General features: G+C 44.1%; 1 protein-coding gene across 1 annotated transcript in view; it reads left to right on the plus strand.

Moving 5' to 3' along the window:
* The window catches only part of LOC146861793 (uncharacterized), a 379950-nt gene that overhangs the window by 242339 nt on the left and 111031 nt on the right, over nt 1-26580 (plus strand). Inside the window, exon 4 of the mRNA XM_085643196.1 lies at nt 16557-16743. Coding sequence (XP_085499322.1) covers nt 16557-16743 — 187 coding nt within the window. The remainder of the gene's footprint in view (nt 1-16556; nt 16744-26580) is intronic.

A 26580-nucleotide genomic window follows, 5' to 3' on the forward strand; every position in this document is an offset into this window, starting at 1 on the left:
GTTCTATGGTGGCAGGCAGGAGTTTGTGCCCAAAGTCAATCACAAGGTCTACAGTTCTTGATCCAACAGCGTTTCTTTGATCGTCTTCTTCTTGTGTCCGTGGAATCCAAGTTCAGGGTCTGGGGATGTCACCTAAATACTAAATTTATGGATGCTTACAAGGCAGCGACAGGTAGTGGCCAATGGGCCCCTTACCTGGGGTGTCTACACCCTCTATTATGCCCACCTCCAGTCGGAGGGGAAATAGCCCTAGCCCTGTTTTGCTGTTTATGGTGCCTGCAGCTGAAGGGAGATAGTACCTCTATTTCAGGGAATTCTTCAGCACGTTTTGAGTGCTGATGAACCTCTGGGGTTAGTGGAAGCCACACAGAAACATGACAAGCTGGGGGATATTGATTGTCAAGTTTTATGGTGGCAGGCAGGAGTATGCACCCAAAAGCCACCACGAGACCTGCATTTCTCAGTCCAACAGCATTTCTTCGTTCGTCTTTTTCTTGTGTCGTGGAATCTAAAGGTAAGGGTCTGGGAATGCTACGTAAATACTAAGTTTAGGGGGGCATTTACAAGGGAGTGATCGATAGTGGCCAAGTGGCCCCTTACCTGGGGTGTCTACACTCTCTATTATGCCCATCTCCTGTGTGAGGGGGACATAGCCCTAGCCCTGATAGGAGAAGCTCCACCATCTTCAAGATGGTGGGCACTGAAAAATGTGCTTCACCTCGCCTCCAGTACCCTAGGAGTGGAGTTGGCAGAGAGGGGGCTCACCTCCTATTCATTCTCATTTTTTCCCTCCTGGCTTCCTGCCAAACCGGGGTGAGGACAGGAGTGGGGACCTGCTCCTTCTATCAAGAGAGGCTGGCTTGTGTTTCAAAGGCGTGACGGTGTGAACCCCTTCACCCAGGAAAGGCTTTGTTCTTGAACTCTGAGCGCGCTGGCACTCACCCCATTTCGTGAATTTCCTGGAAGACGATACAGAGGGGATAAAATTGCAGAGACTTTGAAACAACTTTAAGAGCAAAAAGATCTCAGTTCCTAATGGTTTGCCACCTAGGTTTTTTAATTACCTAAGGGAAAGAACTATAGGACCCCTCAGAAATGTGTTCTATGAACCAGGACACCTGTGGTTCTCTCAAGAGAGTGTAGACATGCAAATATCATTCTAGTTTATAAGAAGAGGAAACCCCAGGAGTAATGTGCCGCCTACAGGCCGGTATTGGTCCACAATATAGAAACAAAGTTGCTGGTGAAAGTTTTGGTGAATTGTTTAGTGCAGGACAGATGTATGATTATAACCCCAGACCAATAAAGCTGTACACCCTGTGGATCGATGAGCATCATTTTATGCACACGTTGGCTGTTTGGCATGCAAAGACCTCATGAAAGAAACAGCGGTATTGAAGGCATTAGATCTAGAGAACTCATTCAGCTCACTCGAACGGTTATACTTAATGGCAATTCTTGATAAGTGGGGCTTGGCTCCTCATTTTTAGTGTGGGTTAAGCTGTTATACAATAGCCCATCTGCCAGAGTCAAGGTTAATAGAAGAATTTTCTAGTCAAATTCAGGCTGGGGAGACACAGCAAGGTTGCACGTTGTCTCATCTGCTTTTAGCATTGGCCCTGGAGCCACTGATGAGTTGGATGTGAGAAGATGCCCAGGGAAGATGTGACTCCTCTCTCTGTAGATGATATGATAGTGTATCTAGTGGACCCGGAACGGTTGAACCCAAGAATCTTAAAGATCCTGTGTGTATTTGGCTCACATCCCAGAGTCCATATAAATTAGCCAAATAAATTAGCCTTAGCCCATGGTGTTCCCGCTAACAGACTGCCCCTAAAGTGGCAGACAATGGGTTTTACTTATTTGAGGATCTGTGTAACCCCTAAGCATTGTTTTATAGCCATAACACGGACAGAATATTGGAAGACTATTTGAGGGATATGGGACACCGGCGACAGTTCCCTTGTTGCTGCTGGATGGAGCCATCTTCTATAAAAATGATCTGGATACCTAAATTTGTATATATAATAGATAATAAGCCATTAGAGGTCCCTGAATGTTGTTTTCTTCTGATTGGTTGATGAAACAAAACATTTGTTGCTGTGGGATAAGGGCCCTCAAGAATAGCCCTAACCACATTTCCAAGAAAGTCTTATGGTGGAGGCAGAGCCCTACTAAGTATAAGGCTACAGATACATCACTGGATGGTCAACTACCGGTAGTCAATGATTTGCTCATTTACCTTACAACAGAGATCGTTACTGATACTAATAGAAGTGATGGATCCAAAGGGATACACCAGCCAACTGTTTGGTGGTGGTTGACTAGGCTAGGCTCCCCATCCTGGCAGTTAAGTTGATGACGGCATGGAGAAGGGCCTTACAGAAATTGGGGTGAAAAGGAAAACTGATGTTTGGGACACTTTTATGGGATGTGGGTGTACTGAAAGAATTGCAAGTAGTTGAAGGCCACCAGGAATGGGTTCTCCTGGGTATATCTAAGGTTGGGGACGTATGGAACGTAAATTAGATTGTACCTTTCTTCGAGCTACAGGAACAGTATGAGTTATCTGAAAGACAATACTTAGATATCTGCAAGTGAGATGTATCATTCACTGCCACATTAAATTGCTACACAAAGTGGTGGAAGAAATGCAGCTAGGATATATAATTCTGGGAAGACCCTTGAATAAACATGTGGTTTCAAGATCTATTTGACATCACTCAATAATAGTCCATCCTTGCTGACCAAATTGAGGGTAAGTAGTAACAAAGTCTTGGGAAACTAGAGAACGATGATTGGGGAGATGCTGGTCGTCATAAGGTCTGGGTTTCTCTTGGCCATTCTAAAATATTACATAGGTACTGGTATATATGACTAGATTGTTAAGATGCGGGGAGGTTCTACTATACAGGACTAGATTGATAAGATGATGGGAATAGATAATGACAATGAGATTGAGGGAACACAATCAGAATGAACATTATTACATAAAAGTTTTGGTTGTCCGTGGGTGCAAGGATACCGAGCGGAAGTGAGGCAAAGAATAGGTATGCCTATTGGAGAATCTATAGAATGTACCCCTCAACTAGTGACATTGGGTACCTTGGGGGGAAAAGACCATTGCCAAATATGTCCTCTTTTTTTGTAATGTGACATAGATGGTAGCCAGTATGAATATAATCAGACTCTATGAAGTCACTTCCATTTTGATGCTGGAACTGAGGGAGTTCCATATTGATTGGTGTATGTGGGCAGATGAACTGGCATAGAGGGTGCCCCTCAAAAGTTTAAGAAAAATAGAGTCCATGGAAAAGCATAGGTGAGAAGCTTGATTGATTCTTGTTCTTCGGGGTTAGGGCATTGCTGCCATAAGGAATGGTTATCATGGGGTATTTCAGGAAGGCATCTGCCCAGCTGCATCTGGGAGATTCCTCACAAGTCAAGGGACAGTGGGAATATGCCCCATCAAATAACTCATACACCTGCTAGTGTTAGAATATGTTGCAAATGATTGTAACCGAATCTGTCAGCCAAATAGTCATATATGTAATATTGGTATGTCCATGTTATAAAATAATATATCTATACTATCACAATTGAATTTGCTTTGTTCAAGTATCATCTCAGGTCTTTCAATAATTTGATCACAGATTATTATAATTTCTTCCCCTTGTTCCATGATCATAAATGTATATGTAATTTTTTAATATCATTTAATGCAAACAGTGTTTTTGTTTTCAATCATATCACACACTTTGATTTCAGTTGCATCAGATATCGAACTGTAACTGCTCTGCCATTTTTGGTCACATGCTGATCCCATGTTATTTCATTGTTGACTAGTTTTTATCATGTTCATTTATGTAATGCTTTGCCTTTGAATATATTGCATCATTATTTGTTCCTGCTTTAATTTGCTCTTCTATCCTCTTTAGCAATTAGCAAATTATTCTTATGGGATATCTTAAGCTACACATAGATTCTAGGATGTAAATCACAAATTGTGCCTTGAAAGTAAATTTTCTGAATTAGGATTTTGTTATTTCTGTCCACAACTTCCTTGGTGTTGATTACAATTGTACATGCCTTGCGTGTGTTGGACTTGACAAAGCCATTATGTGATAAAGATAAGCAATTCTATGTTGTCCTGATCTTGGAGAAATGACTCCTCGCTAACCAGTCTTTCACCGTTTGTTCTCTCCTAAATGTTCTTGAGGGATGCATTCCGATATGATTCCCAATATTAAAGTTGTTCCTAATAGGGGTCCAGTACCCCAAGAAAATCCTCAGTGGTAGAGTTTGCATGTTACTATCTTGGCTGACACTTTCTTCTCTCCTGGAGGGACCAAAAAGACGTCCTAAGCAATAGACTTGGAAGAACTCCTATCCTCCTTCTGACCATGCTGCTGTTCTTGATCTCCTCTGCTCTCTTCTCCAGATGCCATTTTCTCAGAAATTTGAAATATAAAGCAAAAACGAAGCACAAAGAACCAAGAAAGTCAATACACTCTAGTGCCACTCTTTAATAACAGTAATAGGGCAGGAACTTCTTTAGAATACAACAATATAGTCACATTAGCCAGTGAGATGTAGTTTTACTGTGAGTCACAGTACTGTAGAACCAATTCTAGTTACCATAATACATTGATACCTTAAAATGCAGGCATTTCACTAAAGATGAACAACACATAATGTTCTTTTGAGGAATCTCCTAGGCTCATATGTAAAATACAATGTCCTCACAGTGAACAAAACTTTTGTAAACTTCTGTGTCCTGTGGGACTCTCAAAGGACTCAGTAGGGGACCCTGAAAGGAAAGTAAAGGTCCTGCAGGCCTTGTGCAGCCCTCTGACATTTGCTCGAAAGACAATTGATTGACCGTAAAGTGAATAGTAGTTAAAATACACCCACAGGATAGAAATATGCTGGAAGAACCTTCCTGAATGCCGTTCGTCATTCTGTTTTTTACAGAGACACCTCATAAATTGCAATCCGGACCCATCATTGTGTCTGACAAAACTAAGGAAAAGGAGGTGTCAATTAGTGCAAGCACTGGGCCAAATTAAACCTCACAGTTCCAGAATAAGATGTCAAAGTGGTACCTAAAGCATCTACAAGACACCACTGTTCACCAGCCCGGAGAAAAGTTATTTGTGCAGAAGCTGTTAATCCTTCCTCCAAGGTAAAAGAAAATCAATGGCTGGAATGTTACATGCACATTGTGCAATCAAGATTTTACCATGATCATCCTGAGCACTTCTCCATTGGTATCGCTGAAATGTGGAAGGATCTGAGATTGATGCACCCCAACAACATTGCTTGGGCTGAGTACGAGAGAGAACATACAGATGGCAAAGAAGTACAATGAGCATCTGCTGATGTTCTGAAAAACCAAGAGGAGGAAGACAAATGAAATATGTAGTATTTCACCACATACTACAGTAAATATCACCAAGGTGGTCTCTTCAAGCACGACCAATCATGAAGTGCCTATAGGCAGCCTCTGCATGTGCAGAGGTTGACTGTCTCTTTTAAAGCTTCAAGCTGCTTTGTTAAGGCCTCTGAATATTGTGTAAGTTTAAGGCTGCTCCATACCATACGATAAAACCCAATGCCTGGAAGCATCTAGAGCCTGTCAATGGGATTGTCCAGGCTATCTTATGCCGTTATTTGGGAGTTAAGTAGGTGCAAAATAGGAAATTCAATTCTGTAATTTTAATGCACGCATTTTTTGATACCATGTGTATCTATCGTAATAAGTATACCTATTCTCTGTTGTCAAGGTCTCTATTCAAGTTAATTTCCCATTTAGCTCTCTGGTCATTTGAGTTCATTTTGGTCATGTTAATTAGGACCTCTCAGAGCCAAGTCACAGGTCTTTTTCTGTATTCTAATGTGAATATGAACTGTAACATATCCTGGGGCATATTCTCAAGAATGTGTGATAACCATCGCAAATTTAGCTTAACGCAACTTTACATATCGCAGTCTATCGCGGGAAAATAACGCTACGTTAACGTGGTGTTCCCAACCCGCCGGCACCATGCAATAGTAGCAGGATAACGTATCATATGACTGTGTTAAAATCAACGCGACGCCGCAAAACTGCGAAACTAAAGTTGCGATGAGGCCAACCGCGATACAATTATCAGCGAAAACCAGCAATTCCCACGCGTCATGCGGGAAAATGCACTTTAAAAGCTGAACAAGAAATATACACCAAAAACAAAATAAACTGAGCAGCAACATGGATGCACCTGGAACGAGTGTCCAGGTCAACGCGAACCCCACAAGCCCCACAGACCACCAGCAAGGAACCTCGGGTCGGGGAAGTCCAAGGAGTAGAGGAAGAGGAAGACAGGGTACAGTCCGCATGACAACCGGATCGTCGTCACAGAGGTGACAGAACACCAACAACAACTGTCCGTCACCTCCACCGTGTCTTTGGCAAAACGGACGGAAAAATGGCATTCCATCGTGAATGCAGTCGGAGTGTCGAGGAGGCCAAGATGTGCTGGCACGATGTGAAAAGCCAAACCAAGCCGAAACCCGCTGCCAACAGGAAGGCAGCAATGGAGAATGGAGTTGGGAGTCCTGCGCCACAAGAGGAGCTGGAGCTAATGGTGGCCACAGTCATCAGTGTGGAGACGGTGCAGGGAGTTGGGAGTACGGACACTGCTTAACATGTCCTGACACAACATCAACAGAGTGAGTAACGAACAGGGACTGGGGGGGACGGGCACAATGGCACACATGCACAACGACGTGTAGCACACCGCACCCCCACAATGGCTCTGGGTCATGTCCCTGATCCCCGTGGCACACTGCAGCACACATACAAACATCAAGTAGGCCCCCGTCCACCAAAGGGGACACACCCCACACATCACCAATTCCACAACACACACATGCACCCGTGCGAAACACAGCAAAGGTGCATATGTGAAAGCCACACTGACCATGCAAGTGACACCACATGACGAGCAGCATGGCTGGAGTTCAATCATCATGACATTGGCACGCCGCGACACTGAGGTGGTTGAGTGTGGACAACATCTGGAAAGGAGCAAGTCACACTCTGACACATTCACGTGCACAAACAATCACTGACGTCAACAATACATCTGCAGAAAACAATGTATAAGAGTACAAAACCATCCAAGATGACCCAAGTCTCCAACATCACAGCACTTGAAAAGCACAAAAGCCAAAGGCACACCGCCTCCAAGGGATAAGGGGCAGCAAAATCACAGCTGCAGGTGCCACTCTCCCACAATGCAGCACACACACATAGCAATGACTGCACATCCATATGGACGACAATGTGGTACACAGTGCAACACTTACACTACAGAACAGAGGACACAACTGGGTCCGCTTGTGCGTAGAAAATGGCTAATCACATCAGACATAGCAGGAAACTGTGAGATAAACATGTACGTGTACAACCTTACCTACGTCATGTAGTCCAAATGTCCACTGTCCTGCATCAAATAGTCCGCTCCTCCCAAACAGTCACAATGTACATTGACATGCAGTCTGTATTTAACCCCTTCTGTGCCCATGACGAGCTGGACTCGTCATGGGCCGCGGTTGCGCTGTGCCCATGACGAGTCCAGCTCGTCATGAACCCCGCCCGCTAATGGAACGCCCGGCACAGGGCGGGGAAAGGGCGTGGCACACAAGGGGTTAAATTTGAACAATGCGTCAACATACATGCCAACACAATGTCAACAAGCCTCTCCCTTTCACATTGCGGAGCGACAAACAACACCTCCAGCAGAGCAGACCAGACAACTCTACAGTGTTGCTGAAGAGGACCTCCACACTTCCGACACCGACGCCCAACAACAGTCCATGAACATCCTAGGCAATCGACCTCCAGGAGCAGGGCAGCCCAGCTGCATCGAGGATACAGCACCCAGACAACACAGCTGGACGCACCCACCAACCTGCCTGGCTCCCAGCAGCCCACCAAAGCACACATCGCATTCCAAAGCCCGGTGTCAGACTGCCAGAAGGGTGTGGGCGAACAGGTGCGGGTGAGGTACTACCTCATGGAAGCAGAACTATATCACATACGTGGGTGTCTAAGTCCCATCAGGGACCACCTACACTCCCCAACGGAGACCCACACTGCAACAGAGACACATTCCTTTGCACATTTCCAGTACCAAACCACACCCAGTGTCACCGGATAATCATCCACAGCCCTACACTGGACTGGCACACGTTGGCCCAGTTCACTCCTCTCACGTATTGAGTGTGGGACGCCAAAGCTACATGTGCAAGGTCTCACCCGCTGCCTGCGGTGACATTCCTGTGTCCGCTGTACACAGCACAATGTAATGCATACATCATGAGCACACGGACACACTCAGATAGTTCGTTGAACTGGCTACGGGCTTGTGCGCTTGACACCTTTATTGCCATGGTAACATGTACAGCCAGCCATCATGAAGTCGAACAGTGATCACAATTAAAGTGAAAACAGAGAAAACCAGCATAACAGTATCAACTGTGAGGCATCATGGTGGTAGCCGGAGAAAGTACAGTGTTCACCCAATATGCAAGCAGAATGGTCCATGAGTTGTGGAGCGCTGAGTCAGAGGCCCCGGATGCACTGCGGCCGGCACAGGCACACCGCCACGGGACGATGACTTACGGTGCAGGGAGATAGGGGCACCAGAACACAGCGGGTCCTCGTCGATGTCCAAAGTGAATTTAGCGGAGGTTTGTGGGGGACAGTGGAAGGTGTCCTCCAGGGCATGATGCAGAGGGCAGAAGCTGCCCGGGAGCGGCAAATGGAGGAGTGGAATGCTACAGCCTCGTTTTTGCCACACAGTCATCATCACCGACATGATGATGAAGACAACCCCCAGTCACCACCAAAGGTCAACCAGAAAGTGTCCATGGATGTCGGGGAACAGACTTAGTAGCCCCGGAGCTGAAAGGGGATGCAGTCTGCGATGAGGCCAGTACAATGATATACAATCTGCCATGAGTGAATCATGACTGATTCACAATGTGTGACCTACTCGACCGCAGTGTAGGCCCGAGGCAGCGGTCATCAGGGGCCCACAGCCATGCGTTGTCGGTTTGCGATGCACAGAGTTCGTGGCACCAGAGCAGGTGTTGGTAGTGTTCGATCCCCTCCGTAACGAGGATCCTTTTTTCCTCCGGTCTGAACCACGTCTTCCTCTTACTCCTCTCCTTGCATACAATGATATGAACTCTGGCATACAGAAATCAAGACTCAGTTCCAAGTGTGTAAGCTACTTAACCACTGTGTAGTCCGGAGGCAGCGGTCAGAGCGGGCCAAGCTCTGTTCAGCATGCTCCTCCTGGAACTCCAACACACAACGTTGAAATGGCATGTGGGGATGACTTGTGGTTGATGGAGGTAGAAGCACCAGAGATGAGCGTGTGTTTAGCCAGTGACGATGCCGAGTCCTGGCTGGTCTGGACTGGATTGGATTGGTGTGAGGCCTGCTGGACCGCAGTGTAGGCCGAAGGCGTAGTCATCAAGGGCCCACCGACACGTGTGATTGGGATGCCATGCAAAGACTTGGTGTCACCACATCGAAAGGAATATAGTGATTTAAACTCTGCATTGATATGTGTACTTGGCCATTGTATAATCAAGACTCAGTTCCACATGTGCGGCCTACTTGACTGTAGTGTAGGCCGGAGGCAGCGGTGGAGTACGTCAACGAGAAAGGAATAAAGCGGGACTGTGTCGCAGAGGCCGTGATGGTCTGAGGAGTCTGCCAAGGTGGCGGGCCTCAGGCTTGGAACTTGTGCCGGCACATGGTGGGCCCTCTGTGACACACGCCGGTGTCTGCAGGTGAGCAGTGAGGCCTGGCTGCGCAGGGGCGGGCATGACTGGTTCGGGGACCAGTGGCCCGGGGTGCGGCAGTTACACAGGATTGCAGGCCACACTGCTCACGGCAACGGCCTCGTGTTGGGGTGGGAGGCACCGCCCTGGCAGACACTTTGGGCATTCCGGAAGATAACCATGCCCATAGCTACGTGCTTTTTATTCACACCCCTACGCTGGCCTGGTGTATGCCGGACCAGCCCACTCTGCACAAGCTTACAGGGGGGGATGTACTTGGTATTGTGTACATTCTCAGTCATGGGTCACTTGCCTCCTTCGCACATGCCTGGTTCCCACCTCTCCCCACATTCCGCTATTGTGTGGCTGAGGTGCCATGCGGTTGACGGCTCATGTACATGGCTAACCTAGCTGACCCACAGTAAGTTGTGCTGTCATGTCTGGTGGGTGGGCATGTTGTTTGGCATGTTGTATGTGATTTTGTGACGTGTGCATTGCCAGAGTTGTGAGTTGCATGATTATGGAGTTGAGGTGTGTGGTGTGTTCATTTGGTACTTGCCAATGAGCAGTGCATTCCCATAGGTGCCATCCTGGAAGCGCTGGTTGATGTTGGACTGTCGGAAGATGAAGGTATCATGCACACTGACTGGGTAGTTGGCTATGACATTGGTGAAGGCTCACCGGTGGTCCACTATTGCATGCACATTGATGGAATGTGTGTGCTTTCTGTTGCGGTAATTGTGTGCAGTGTCAGCAGGGGGCATGAGTAGGACATGTGTGCTGTCGATTACCCCCAAGACGTGTGGGAATCCTGCTATGGCGTATAGTCCTTGCTTGGTCTCCAGCTGTTCCTGCACATTGTGGGGGACGTATAGGTACTGGGGTACCAAGCTGATGTTGGCATCCAGGACAGGTGTGAGGAAGTTGGATGGGGCTGACTGTGAGACTACTCCGACTCTGGCAGTTGTTGGTTGGGAGGTACCAGAGGCCAACAGGTGCAGCACAGCCAGCAGCTTTGTCTGCAAAGGGATGTTGGTTGTCTGCTGTGTTGGTACCGTCAGCCTGTGGGCAATGAAAGTCAGGATGCGGAGGATGGTTGTCCTTTTGAGCCTGAAGTGGGCATTGACATTGTCCGGTGTTTGGTCTGTGAGGCTGGTGTATTTCCTGAAGGTCCACTGTCTTTGCGCTGCCTCTGGGGTGGTCCGGGGGGGCGGGGGATGGGGGCTCTATGGCATCTGTTGTTCTTCATGTGTGGCTCTTGGCTGGTTACGCTGCCGATAAGGTAAGGTGTTTTAAATTCTTATTTTTAATGTTTTAATAGTGCGGGCAGGAGGGGGGCGGGAGGCAAACTCCGCTCTGCCCCGAGTGTGCAGAGATTTGCCTGTTCCGCCTACTTCGCGGAACGCAGAACAGGCTAAATTCCGCACATTCCGTGGGCGGAACGGAGTTGTCCGCCCACCCCTAGTATGTAGTTCAGTGTCTATCCCACCCCTATAGACCCCTACAGTTACAAGATAGTGCATGTATGGAGGAGGCTTATTTACTTATCAAAGGCAGGTGACATTTCATATACAGTTCTTTCTTTTCTTCTTCTGGCCATCTGGGATACTGAGTGACCTTGACCAACTGGAACATCTTCCACGCACATGCTCCAGTCAGCTGAGCATTGTGCAGATATTCCTAGGATAAAGTTGGCTTCTTCTGACAGGCACAATCTAGCTCCTAATGCAGGCAGATAAGCTATCTTTTTTCTCCTCAAGTCACTGCAGCAGTTTCATGTAGCATTTATGTTTGTTGGTCTTGCTGACATATCCTTTCCTGTTCTGATGTAAAGGCCTCCTCTTAGTGCAGACGGTGGCTCTGTGGATTCTCCAAAGTGTGAAATATACAACTTTAATGAGATTTAATTTCTCAAAATCTACTGACCAGATTTACACCAAATCAGAAAATGCACGTTTTCCTGACCAAGATCTAGCTTTCTGCTAAATTAGATGTATATCCGTTCAGCCATTTTGGTCTGTTACTGTGTCTAAATTTCCTTATAAGGTTTTTTAAATGCCAATTCCTAACTATAACGTCCCTGTACCCTTTGTTTTTTCAGTGAATTTTTAAGGTTTTTTAACTAGTAGTCGTGTTTGCAGGGTGGTGGAGAAAGGGGAGCTGGGCCTCCGATCAGCTCTCAGAAATCCTGCTGTGTACAACTTACAGGAGGTCCTTCAGCAGTAAAGTGGATGTCATGCCCCAACCAGTAGTGCACCATGAGTTGTGTTTATAGAGTGGTTGAGAAAGGGGACGTGCACTTCAAAGACCTCTTTACCATCCCGCTGGGTCTTGGTAGATGTTTCTGGCTTCAATGACCATCATTTTTAATTTCTGTAAATCTCAATAATATGCTGAAAGCTAGAAATTTCATTTAACAGCCCAGTGCAGTCTAGGAGTTATGGTCTTGGTTTACATGGGTTGATCCATTTGCGTTAACACACCTAGACACAATTTTTTTTCAGCAATTTTATATAGCGCAAACATGGCCCAAGAGCCTTGGCGTGCTTTATATGAGCGGGGTGGGTGGAACTTTGTGGATCCACGCAGATTCCAGAACTTTCCACCTCAGAAATGTGAGGAAAATTTGTTTGTTTTTTTTTTACAAATTTTAGGTTTGCAAGGGATTTTGGGTAACAGAACCTAGTGAGAGCCAGTCAAGTCACCTCATCCTGGATTCCCCAGGGTGTCTAGTTTTAAAAAACGTATAGGTTTGCTAGGTTTCCTTAGGTGCTGGCAGAGTTAGGGTTCACAATCTAGAACTAGGCACTTTGCAAAAAAAGCATCAATTTTCCCTGTGAAAATGTGGTGTGTCCACGTTGTGTTTTGGGCCGTTTCCTGTCGCGAGCCCTAGGGGCACCCACACAAGTGAGGTACCATTTTTGTTGGAAGACTTTAGGGAATGCGGGGTGGGTGGAATTTTGTGGATCCACACAGATTCCAGGACTTTCCACCACAGAAATGTGAGGAAAATGTGTTTTTTGACAAATTTTAGGTTTGCAAGGGATTCTAGGTAACAGAACCTGGTGAGAGTCAGTCAAGTCACCCCATCGTGGATTTCCCTGGTGTCTAGGTTTCAAAAATGTATAGGTTGCTAGGTTTCCCTAGGTGCCGGCAGAGGTAGGGTTCAAAATCTACAGCTAGGCACTTTGCAAAAAAAGGATCCATTTTCACTGTGAAAATATGGTGTGTCCATGTTGCATTTTGGGCAGTTTCCTGTCATGGGCACTAGGCCTACCCACAGAAGTGAGGTACTATTTTTATTGGGAGACTTGGGGTAACAGAATTGTAGAGCAACTGTTATTACCTATTGAGTTTTGATGCATTTCTGCCTTCCAAATGAAAGACAATGTGTAAAAAATAAGTCATTGGAAAAATGACCTATAATTCTCATGTTAGTATGGGTACTCACAATTTCGGAAATGTGCAAATATCTACTGTTTCTAAACTCTATATTTTGTTCCAATTTCAGAAATACATAGGTGTCTTTCATACTGATTTTTCCATGTATATATTTTCCCAAATTAATTGCTATATATCCGGTACATAATAAAAAACCATTACAAGACGCTTCTCAGTTATTGGCTCTGGGATCGTCAGGTTCTTGGTGAGCCTACAAGTCCTTTATATACCCACAACCAGAAAGGTCCAGCAGATGTAACGGTATATTGCTTTCAAACATAATTAGAAGAAGTTACAGGTGAAAACATTGACACAAATGGCTGTGTTTTCTCAACTAATTTTCAATTTTCTCTATATTCAACGGTTAGTTTCTATAAAGAAACTTTGACGGATCTACACAAATGACCCCTTGTTGAATTCAGAATTCTGTCTACTGTTCTAAAATATATAGCTTTCCAGGATCCACTATTGCTTTTATACCCATTTCTACCATTAACTGGAAAGAGGTTGAAAGCACAAAATATAGAAAAAATAGGCTATGTCCCAGAAAATGCCAAAACTGTGTAAAAAATGTTGGTTTCCTGACAAAAGTCTGCTTGTCCCTGAAAGCTGGGAAGATGGGGATTTCAGCACCACAACCCCTTTTTTGATACCATTTGCAGTGAAAATACCAGGTGCTTTCATCTATAGCCCTTTTTCCAATTTGTCAAAAAAAAAAAGAAATTGGCTGTATTTTGGCTAATTTCTGGGTCCCTGTCAGGGGAATTCACAAACCCTGGGTACCGTTAGAATCCCCATGATGTTGGAAAAAAGGACACAGATTTGGCGTGGATAGATTATGTGGTCGAAAAGTTACAGGGGCCTAAGCGCAAACTACCCCAAATAGCCAAAAAAAGGCTTAGCACGGGGGAAAGGCCTAGCAGCGAAGGGGTTAAAGCTTTCAATCGGTTTATACTTCAAAGGTGCCATTTATTATGCTATTACATCTACATTTAGGCCCTCAAGTGCACACTGATATATAGTGTATATACATACGTGCAGAGTGCAGTACGATATTTATTACCATAGTTGAGTGTGGGGAGGTGCCATTGACATATGAGAGGAAAAACCTTGAATGGGTCAAAATGCCCCTTCCTTCCCTCAACAATGATAATAGTTGACAGATAGCATGGTCTATGTCATGATATTTTGTCATATTTATTGGTTTAAATTAAAAGTATTTTGGCAAACTCTGGATGTTGGAGCTTAAGTTTCTGCACTTAAGTGAAATTACTTAAAGAGTTACAATATTTGTTTCCCTCTGTTGACAATAAACTGGAATTTGATCTTTGCACTGTGTAAAAATATTTTTAAAAGTATGTTCATTAGTACAGTTCCTCTAGTGTGTCATGTATCCATATGTACTTGCATTGCTGTGGATTAAATTCATTCACCCACATTTGTTAAATATGCACGACATCCACCTACAATACAAGTTTAAGCTTATAAATGCCTTTAACACATGCTAGTATATTGATATAACATGTGAGGAAAACTGCAGTAGACTTGGACTTCAAAATGTGTTGCTACATCGGTCAGGAGCGAACTGACAATTCACATTTCTAGCCATTTTCCTGGGGGATTGGATCCACTGTAAGCTGTGTAAGCTCCTGCTGGTGCGCTTCATTTCCTCCAATTCTCTGGAGATCATTGCATAAGGCACACTGGGGTAATACATATAGAGAGAGAGGGCAAGAGAGAGAAAGAAGGAAGGATGGAAACATGAACGTTTAGTCACCAGAACGCCAGGAGTAGCAGGACTGACCTCACGCACTCTTTTTGACCTCCGTGACATCACAACTAGTGACATCATTTGGAGTTTGATCCTGAATCGCCAAAAATAATGCTACAAGACTTTTATCCAGATTAAATCATAATAACTGACATCAATGAAGCCTAGTGCAGACCTCAAAGAGAAAAAAGTATAACTAAATCACAGGGATATGTACACTAAAAGATATTTAAAAGAGCAGCGAGGGTTAGGCCCTGTAGTGCTAATTCACAAGGAATAAAAGTTACATATGAACTATGTTGGTTTCTTGTTTTACCACATTGTATTTTTAATACATTTTAACACCCTTGCTTCGTTCTACGTGCACAGAAGTTACGTTTCTGCTAAAAAAAAACCATATGTTTTCCACATATTCACAATGATGGACTGTGGCTGTATTATAAAGAGTGCCCATCCCACTTAAAGTGTAATCTCCCACTGGGATCTGCCGAAGGTAAACAGTTCATCAGAACACTTTCTGTGCTTGCCTTGTACTGCTTTGTGCCACATTCTGAGGCCAGTGGTCGCAAATGCAGTGCCAAAAAACACAAGCAACCCCTAAATGTCGTTCATGGAAGGAAAGCGAGAGAGCATATAAAGGAGCGAGGGCGGAAGGAGCGAGAGAGGATGGGTCAGTGGAAGGAGAGGAAGCGGTTGTAGGGAGCGAGAGCACAGAATAAAGAGGTTGCAAGATAGAGAAGAGAGAGAGGACGGAGAGACAGAGAAGAGAAGGGCAATCTTTGTGGGAGTTTTTTTTAGTTGACTTTGTTCAGTGATCTGCCGCACAGGGAAAGGGAACTCAAAGAATGGAAAGTCCCATTCACCACAATGGAAACTGTGCAGCGAGCCTCTGGTAAGCAAATGTGCATGCGCACATAGCAGACGGAGTTGCTCTGCCCAAAACCACCATTTTAAAAGAAATATTTAAAGATTGTGCTAAAGTTGTTTTAAAGGTTGGCTCCCCAATCCCTGTGGCAAGCAACGAGCTTTAATTGTGTCACCTAACTAAAACAGGAGGGCAATAACGACATTTATATTGTGTTAGCTAGTAAGGATCTAAGGTATTCCTTTAGTGCCCTATATGTTTTTACATGCTCTGCAGATACGTGAGCCAACCGTGGATGCAATGACACTGAAATAGAAACTGAGCGATTTTCTTCCTACGACCCCTTATTCGGTGCAGTGCGAAAATGATGAGAACATACTATCCAGGGCTGCATTTGATCCCCAGGCCGGCTCTGCCACAAGTAAAGTCCTCACAATGATATCATCTGTGATACCATGCGTGAGGTTATGGGCTGTGCATTGGGGTGATTATTGTTAATCCTTATTGACTATTAGGATTTGAATTGCAAAAATGACTTCTTTTCCACTGTTTTCTGGGAAAATGTATTCTAGACATACATTTCTGTATATATGTGTAATTTTCAATTAACAAAACGACTGCACTTTGTTTGTATTACAGTCCCAGCCTGGCGGCAGACCCATGGGCGGGGTTTGGGACACCGCCTCGATATGAACCAGTCTGTCAAAGGTGCAAATCGGGATCAAATATTATGGATGAGTCACTACCATCATTTGATGATGACGTGTTTGAATCTGAAACAGAAGAAGAAGTCTGTGAACCTTGTATTCGAAGAAGAGCTTCTTCAGTAAGAGAGACAAGTGGAAATGTTTTCTTTAAAACAGCTTGTGTATGTCTTGTGGTTGCCATAAGTATCTAATTGAATGGCCAAACTAAAAACAAAATGTTTCTATAGAATAGTGTGAAATTGTATTGCTGTCCGAGTTGTCAGAAGGGTGTGGTAGTGAATTTAAGGCTGAATAACATAGTCATGGATCTAACATTTAACCATCAGAAAGTTTGATAAAATAGTGCATTAATTAGACTTTATCAAATGATATTTTATATATAGTATAAAATACTCTGGGTGTACATTATAAAAGTACTGCAAGTCAACAAAGTGTTCAATGACCATATAGCTTATGGAACTCCGAAGCGGCTTGCAATATTCTTATCATGGACAGCAGGTAGTATGTTATTCCTTATTATATATGGTAATACCATCACCTTTCCCACAAACCAATTAATTCCTTGATGTGTATCTCTTTCATATGAAAGTGAGAGCATGTTTGCAAACATGAAAAATAAAAATATAATCTCTAGTGCTAAATTTACCACATCAAAAGCTGTGAGTATATTTGTGGAAAAAGCTATCAGAGTCAGTTTAACACAAGTCAGTTTTTTTTTCTTTTAAAGAAAAGGTACTGTAACTAGGAATGTGTACAAACATGAATAAAGATTCTGCCTTTTCTATAACTGCAGAAAAAGTTTAAAAAATAAACAGCTTGCCACAAATATCTCCTTTCTGCCTATCACGATTGTTAGAACAGCAGAAATATGAAAAGTACCAATTTGTTTTTGTTCTTTAAAATGCTGCTTTAATTTTGCTCCGTGACCTTACTTGCCTTTCCCTTAAATTCTAGTGGGGCAGGCATTATGACATCAGAACTCAACTGTAATAAGGTATTACAGTTGAGTTGTGACATAATTTCTTTATAATAGGGGACTGGGTGCATCAGAAGTCTCCTATTATACATTGGATAAAGTACCCACCGCTGTGCATTATGAGAATATTGCAAGTCACAGAGGAGTTCCATACCCATATAGAGGAACAACGTCAAAGGGCGTGTTCCTTCATAAGATTATGGAACTTCGGAGTGACTTGCAGTATCCATAATGTACGACAGGGGGTACTTTATCCCTCATAATATAGGGTCACATCCTCACCTTTCCTACCAACCTCTTAAAGCCTTAGGGGTTTATTTACAAGCACCTTGCACGGACGATAATTTACTTTTCCCATATAAAACATGACGCACCTGCATCGCAATGGGCTAGTAAGTAAGCCCTTTAGTATGTAGCTGCTTCATATAAAAGAGAAAGCATGATTGCAAACATGAAGTAAAAATCTAAAACCTCTAGTGCAAAATTAAATACATCAAAAACCTGTTAGATATTTGTTGTAAAAATATATTATAATCAGTTTAATACAGGTGAGTTTAAAAAAAAAAGATGCAATAGCTTAAAAAATGTAGCAGCATGCATACACATTTGCCCTTTTCTGTAATTACCTAAGTTGCAAAAAATTAACGTTTCCATAAATATTTCCTTTTTGGTTGTCACTGTACAGCTAGATAAACAGAGCAGAAAGAAAAATAAGCCACGTTTCCATTTGTGCCTTTAACAGCTGCTTTATTTAAGTCCAATGACCGACCAGATCTGCCCTTCCCCTGGCTGCTGGCAGCAGGCATTGTGACATAAGAACTCAACTGTAATAAGTTATTACAGTTGAGTTCTGACATCTTTTCTTTATAATTGGTGACTGCTTGCATCTCAAGTCGAAGATTATAAAGAAATTGGAGATGCGTTTTTATACAGATATTGCAGCATGCCATGTATTATATTCAGATAATTAAAAATGTAACCTCCTTTATAATCAAATCCACTCCTTTGACACAGAGAAAAAACATATTCTATCAGATTGTGACCAAAAGCTTTCTTGTTTGGGCCACAGCTCCTGGTGCCCCTGGTGGGACTCACAGTAGTCCCAGGGTCCTGTTTACCTCATCACCAGCAGCAGCTTCAGCTGCACGGAGAGGGAGGTGCCTTGAACTTGCTCATGGCGCTGCCTCCTCCTCTGCATCGTGGGATGCGACCGGGCAAAGACCGGGTGAGGAGCAGGCCCGTCTGCGCTCGTCCGTGGCCAACCGAGGCTGGGCTGGGACATGGCTCTTGGTCCTGTAATTTAGAGAAGACTTTGGATGTTCTTTGATTTGTAGCTACTTAAAGGGGACTTGGTGTAAGTTTTGTACCTTCACATTAACTGAACTTTCTCCCTCGTTCCTCTTTTTTTTTTTATAGAATTTTTTATTTTTCACAAAGTGTATAACGAAATAGGTAGCATTTATTTTGTACATGTAGATTTTGATCCCCCTCCAAAAAAAAAAAAATGGAAAAAGAAAAAAGCAGAAAACTAGAAAGAAGAGAAAGAAGTGTATATATAGGGAAGATCAGACAAAGTGGTCCCATATACAGTCTAATTTTTGTAATGACTATATGCCTCTGACTTTAGCCAATGTCCTTTACCTCTCGTATATGCCTTTCATAAAGGCAAACCAATCAGAAAAGATGGGGGGGGTTTGGCGAAATCCATGCTCTTGCAATGCAAAGACCAGCAGCGACTAAAGCAATAGAAAAACAAATCTCATGCCTCTATCAGCACTCTCTTTAAGACCTAACATGATTTCCTTGTTAGTAGGGAGAACATCATAGCCGAGATGTTGACCTATAAATTGTATGATTCCCCCCCAAAAAATACCTAACATGGGACAGGTACAGAACAAATGGACAATGTTGGCTGCAACCAATCCGCACTTAGGGTAACGTGACCTATCTCCCCGTCCTCCCATACCCCTGTACCCTTTGTGCCCATTCCCCAATCCTTTCAGGAGTGTAGTAAAGCATGCAGATAGTTTGAAACTGTTGCAGCTTTGCTATGTATAGCTGGATAGAGTTATATAAAATATCTAAAGCAGAGGTGATTTCTTTGGCAGCCATAGTTATGCCTAAAGCTTGACTCGATTTAAGAGCTAGACTTTGAGTTTCATCACTCCTGAATTGACAAAGTTGTAAATATATTGTACTAATTTGTGATTATAGTTTAAGATTTAGCAAGCATGTCAGTAAATCGTAAGAGTGTGGTGGTTGAAACGGTTGCCGCTTTTAAAAGTATTACCTAATATGTATTTAAAAAAGAATTGTTGTGGAAGATCATAGGCAGATTGTAAAGACACAAAAGTGCAGGAGCCATCAGGATCGTAAAGCTGACTTAGCCTCTCAATTCCATGGTTTGCCCACCGCCAAGCCGTAGAGTCATGGAATAGTTCCGGGAGAGTAGAATTATTCCATAGTTGGAAATAAGCATGTTGTGCTAGATCTTCAGGGGACAGTGAGCAGTGATCAAGAATTTCATGCCATATACGTACCATGTCCCTAATAGTCTTAAGTCAGACTCTTTATAGTAATTTGGATCATTGATCCTATAGAGAAACATATTGCTGTCCATACCTAGTGCGAGAAAGAAGCCAAAGTATGGTTTCTTGTCAGTTAGTAATCTTTGGAAGCGCCCAGTGAATGTCACCCAGAAATAAAGTTTAAAATCGGGGAGTCCACCCTGCTTGAATGGGAACTTAAGAAGACTAATCGCATGGCATGCTTGCTTATATCCCCATATAAAACTATTAATTACACCTTCCAGTTTTTTAAAAAGAAGTTGGGGATGCGGAGAGGGATAGCTCGAAACAGGTATAGAAACTTAGGCAAAATAGTCATTTTAATGATGTTGCATCTGCCAATTATGGTTAACAGAAGTTTATTCCATTTCTTTAAGCTTTGATTGACAGAGTGTAGCAGTGACTCATAATTAAGTTTCCATACCTGTTCAACAAGAGGAGACATCCGTACCCCTAAATAAGCTGTTATAGTACACCCGCCTGTTATAGGTGTGGTCGGATCTAAATTATGGAGAATTTGAGTTTTGTGAGGGTTCAATTTATACCCTGAAAGACTGCCAAAATGTTCCGCCTCTTCCTGTATTGAAATCAGTGATGTTACCGGATCAGAAGAGAAAACAGCAATATCATCAGCATAGGCGATAACATTTCTTTCACGTGTCCCGTTACTGAACAGAACGATGTGGGTGTTCCGATTTAGTGCTTTAATGAACGGCTCAATGCTTAATGCAAACAGCATCGGTGAGAGTGGGCACCCCTGCTGAGCACCACGATGTATCTGGAATGGCGCAGAGTATAGGTTAATGTATATGCTCTCCGGAGTGATAGCTGCGCTTTATAAGTGACTTCATTAATTCAAATAAGTTTAGCCTGTGGATTAGTGTTTAGTGCATGGACCCATTTAGTAAATCGTCCTTGTAATCAGTTAGCAGTTAGTGTTGCCCATAGTGCGTCCCATACCACTCGATCAAATGCTTTTTCAGCATCTAATAGGACAATCCCGAAATTGCAAGATGTCCTATTTGCAAAGTCGAACGCCATTATGGCTGTGTTGACATGAGCCGTAATGTCTCTGCCTGTTATGAACCCATGCTGTTGATCGGATACTAGATCCGGCATAAAAAGCTCAAAACAGTTAGCAGTATCTTGGCAAAGATTTTATAGTAAGAGTTGATGAGAGATATTGGGCGGTAAGACCCGCAGTCGTCCGCTGATTTCCCCTTTTTAAGAAAAAAGACGATGTTAGTCATATCCCATTTTTTGGGGACTTCCATTGATCCCCTACCTGATGTATAACATCATTCAGTAGCGGTAAAATAGAGTTTTTGGAAGTTTTATAAAATTCAATTGGCAAGGTGTCATCCACAGAGGCCTTACCAGATGGCAATGCGGCTAGAGCTATCACAATTTCTTCATTAGTGATTTCCTGATGAGAGGTCGGCTGCATCTTGATTCAGAGATGGAACGCCGCAGAGTTTTGAGCAATCTTCAAGTCATATTTTGTCGAAGTTACAAGATGAGGTGTAAAGTCCATTGTAAAATGGAGTAAATTGCTCTAAGATTGAATTACAGGAAGTATGTAGCCTACCATATCTGCTCCTTATTGCATCTATCTGCCCTTTAGATTTTTTTGTCCGCCACCTGGTACGCCAAAATTCTCCCAACCTGATCCACATATTCATATTGCAGAGACCAGTTCTTGTTATAAGCAGCCACAATCTTTTCTTTTACTATCCTGCCCAAAAGTAGATGCAAATCTATTAAAGAGGCATATAATTGATCTTGGTTTGGCCCTCCCAGTCTGAGTTCCTCCATATGCAGGATTCCTAATTTTATTAGTGCGTTACAAGATGACCTTGCATTATTCTCATTAGTTTTATTGAAGCAGTAGATATATTGTTGGATGGTGCCATGTATCTAAGCCTTCATTGTGTCCCAAACTATGGTAGGAGATGCGGTATTGACAATAGACTAAAAACTCAGTTAGAGCTACTTGGGTATATGTCATAAATTCTGCGCCTGTCAGCAAATGTCTAGGAAATGAAAAAGGCCGCTTAGTCTTATCTGAAACTGCTAGTTGAAAGCTACACAGAACAGGATTATGGTCAGAGGTTATCCGGGGACACACCTCAATTTTGGCTGTTGTTCAGATACTATTGTTCGCCATGGCCAGATCTATTCTAGAATAATGCTGACGAGGGGCAGATTACTGTGTGTATCCCGGTGACATGGGGTGAAGTTTCTGGCATACGTCAGATAAGCAGTGTAGACGAGCCAGTTCATATATCGAATTTCTAACCCTCCGCATTCTTGGATAAACCATCCTATTAGTAGAATCAATATCATAATTTAGTGTACAATTGAAGTCCCCCATAACGATCAGTCCCCCGTGCTAGTCTAGCAATTCAAGCATTAATTTATTAAAAAGTGTAGAATCATCCTTATTTGGGCCATACACTGCATAGAACAAAATATTTTTATCATAAATTTCCAATTGTGCGATGACTCATCTACCATCTGGTATCGCTTTGTTCGCCCATCTACCTCGTTGGTCGGAAGAGTATTCAGCAGATTAGCCCCTTGTCCTTGAGTATTGCTACTCCTCTAATTGCTACTCCCTGTGATGTACACTCAACTATTTCAAAACCTAGCTGCATCAGCAAACCTCTATCCTTGTAAGCCAAGTGTGTTTCTACGATAATTACCACATTGTTATTGTTATTGTTAACAGGGATTTATAGAACGCATGTTCACCGACAGGTCTCTTAGCGCTGTGAGAGAGAGACTAAACCCTGCCAAAGATCTGCATATACAAGCTCCTGGTCTTGGCCTATGCTGTGCCCCAGCTTCTATAAAAAGAAGCGTCTTAAGTTTTTTCCTAAATGGGAGAAGGGTAGGTTCCTTACGTAGGCTCTCTGGTAGTCCGTTCCCCAGTTGAGGGATCACTACAGAGAAGGCTCTGCCCCCTTTGTAGGTAGTATTGAAGCACGGGCAAGCCAGTAGGCCTGCCTCGGATGAGCAAAGAGTACGTCCTGGCACATAATTCTTGAGGCGAGCCTTGATCTAAATTGAGGCCTGGCTGTAAATGGCTTTGTGGGCAATGCAAAGGCCTTTAAACCTGGCTCTTTGGTTGATAGGGAGCCAGTGCAGCTGCTGAAGTAGGGGAGTAGCATGTGCCCGTCTTGGGAGCCTGAAGACCAGCCTGGCTGCGTCATTCATCGCAACTTGTAGTTTGGTTAACAACTTCTCGGGGAGAGCAATGTACAGGGCGTTGCCATAGTCCAACAGCGACACAATCATTGCTGACACGGCCATCCGTAGTGAGGAACTTTAAATTTTACCCCATCCCATTTAAACAACATTATGACGCTGTTGCCCTCACTCAGGCACCTTAAACACTTATAGCGTTTCTTTCGTATTTTTCGTTTTTATGCATCTAACACGACCTCTCTGTTTCTCCCGAGCCAAGCCCATCCTGCATCTCGTGAACCTCGGCTCGAAGCAGCCAATTCCTTAGATAACCATCTATTGACCCTTGGTGACCGTTCTCCGGCCCCTACAGATGTTTTACGAATTATCATCCCCAGCACGCACACGCGCCCTGTCGTAAAGTAATTTAACTAAGGAATGGCTAAGCCACCTGACCTGTCGGGTCGGATAGGGAACACGACCTTAGGGAAGGAATTTGTATTGCCCATTATTCAGTATCTTGTACAAAGAATGTGTTCTCGTGGATGATTTGTATTTTTATTACACATGAAGTGGGGTGTTGCTTTAGGGGATTCTGGCGCTACAAAAGATTGTGAGCCACAGATTGAAGTGGCAGTCTCCTAAGAACCTACTTACGATGTACTTCTGGGACCACTGTACCTAGCTGCAGCTAAATAAATTGTTCCCATGCTGACAGAGTGTTCCGTGCCTCTGTAATTTGGAAGGCGAACTCCGAAGATTTCAGGCGTACCCTGCGCCACTGGGCCTGACAAAGCCCGGTTCTTCAATTGGTGCCCTCTGTGAGGTGGCTTCAGAGGACGTGGGTCCAGCCCGAGGATCGTGAGGAGCCTCGCCAGGAAATTCCGGAGGACGCACACCACGTGATCAACCCCTGCATGTCGTAAGTGGACCGAAGGTTTTTACAGCGTGGCTTCTCCCCTCTAACGGCTGCGAAGACCTGCTGCCCTGACTGCCGCCACGCTTTGGACCTCTTGGTTTGGTATGGCAAAACATTAGAACGGACCTCTGTTGGCGTGGGACTCATCTGGATAAGTTAAGTATAGTGGCCACTCCTTTGTCTTTGTTTTGTTTTGTTCGACTTTTGCAAAAGCCGAAACCGAGGGGTGTGTACAGTTTGTGTACCGTAAAGTGACTAATTATTCCCCCTTGAAGTTTGTAAGAAAACTAGTGAGCTAACGATGCCTGGTTTTAATAAGTTTGGTACTTGGTTTGGCTTTGGTTGTAATAAGGATTCCCGACTGGAGGACTCTTGTCCAATTCCTCCGGCTGGAACTCCTACGTATGAAGTATACTCTAAACTTGGTATTGGCCCCATAGCGTTTAATGAGGCATGGGTTCGCTATACCAGGAAAGATGGTGTTTTACGGTGGCCGAAAAACGGCAGTTATGAGCTCGATATCTTAGATAATTTGGAGAACGCCCTGTTTAGACGAAAAGCCCGGCCGGCTATGTTTGACTCCTTTCGCTTATGGCGCAAGGAGGCCAAACAGAAATAAATAAAACAAGCTAAAAAAGATAGGAGAAATATGACTATTGTACAAGCTGCTCAGCAATTTACAAGCGACGAGACCGATCGTACGATTGAGATTCTAGATAGGCAACATTGTATGGCGGTCGATAGATGTTATCCAGTGTTGCCGACTCCCCATGCAGAGAAAAATGCGGACCCTGAGAAGGACCCTTTAATGTCTCATCTGTTGAGACTACCCCCGCCCTACGCGCAGGGGACTGGTGTACCTCCCGCATTACCACCTCCCCCGAGAGCGAATGCACCCTTAGCGTTGGTGCCTGCCCCACCTGCTGTTCCGCCCGTCGCTCCCCAATTGGTTCCCGCAACCCCTTTACAATCTATTCCAGCACTACCGAGTTCTCCCTTCCCGTCGGCTCCCTTCGTGGATGCCACTCCCTCTCCACTGTTGTAGAAACAGCACGGATTATGCATAATTCAGCCCAGGCAGCTGAATTGATAGCACTGACTAGAGCATGTGTGTTGGCTGAAGGAAAAAGGGTGAATGTGTTCACTGACAGTCAGTATGCGTTTGGAGTGACCCATAGTTTTGGCCGCCTGTGGAAGGAAAGAGGGTTTCTCACATCCCATGGCACTAAGATACAGCATGGCCAATTAGTAAATGACCTCTTTGAATCACTTACCTTGCCCACTCAGATAGCAATTGTGAAGTGTAGCGCACATAGGAAGATCACTGATGATGTAGGTCAAGGAAATGCTTTTGCAGACCAGATAGCGAAAGAGACAGCTAAGGACGCCACTAGCCGCATGTATGTTGTGGACTCCGCTAGATGGGTTGCACAAGGTGGGATGTGTGAGAATACTGTGGACAGTGTGAAAATGATCCAGGCGGAAGCCACAGAGAAGGAATTAAGTACGTGGAAAGAAAGTATGGGAAAGTTGGATGTGACAGGGTGCTGGACAGATTTGTCAGAGCATCAATGCTGGTTGTTACCAGATGCTTATGTGCTACCAATAGTGACCATGGCACATGGTCCAGCCCACATCAGCGCAAAAGGAATATGCAAACTTCTGGTCCCAGTATGGCAGAATGTGGGGATACCTAAATGCGCAGACAATCTCGTTAAGCACTGTATTGTATGTTTGATGCATAATCCAGGGAAGGGAACAGCAACACCAACAGGCCACTTTGCTCCCCCAACGTACCCTTTTGAGGTTTTGCAAATAGATTACATTCACATGGAACGATGTAACAATCTGAAGTACGTTCTTATTGTAGTATGTGCCTTCTCCCGATGGGTAGAGGCCTATCCCCTGAAAGATAATACTGCTCTATCGACGGCGAAGGTCCTTTTAAAGGAGTTTCTGCCGAGATTTGGGTTACCTAGAATTATTTGGAGTGACAATGGGAGTGAATTTGTGGGTCAGATCATGCAGAAAGTATGTGCTGGTCTTGGCATCAAGCAAAAGTTTCACGCAGCAAACCATCCTCAGTCAGCGGGTTTGGTGGAGTGCTATAATGGCACTCTCAAGCTTAAATTGGCGAAAATTCAAGCCAGCACGGGTCTAGCTTGGCCTGATGCCTTGCCCTTGGCTCTCTTATCTACCAGAACAACCACCCATTCCCGTATGGGGCTTAGCCCCTACGAGGTTGTGTTCGGATGCCCAGCAAATGTCTGGGGAGTCCCAAGGCCCAAGAAATATTCTGAGATAG

The sequence above is a fragment of the Triturus cristatus genome, chromosome 2_2 (assembly GCF_964204655.1).
Source record: "Triturus cristatus chromosome 2_2, aTriCri1.1, whole genome shotgun sequence".
NCBI lineage: Eukaryota > Metazoa > Chordata > Amphibia > Caudata > Salamandridae > Triturus > Triturus cristatus.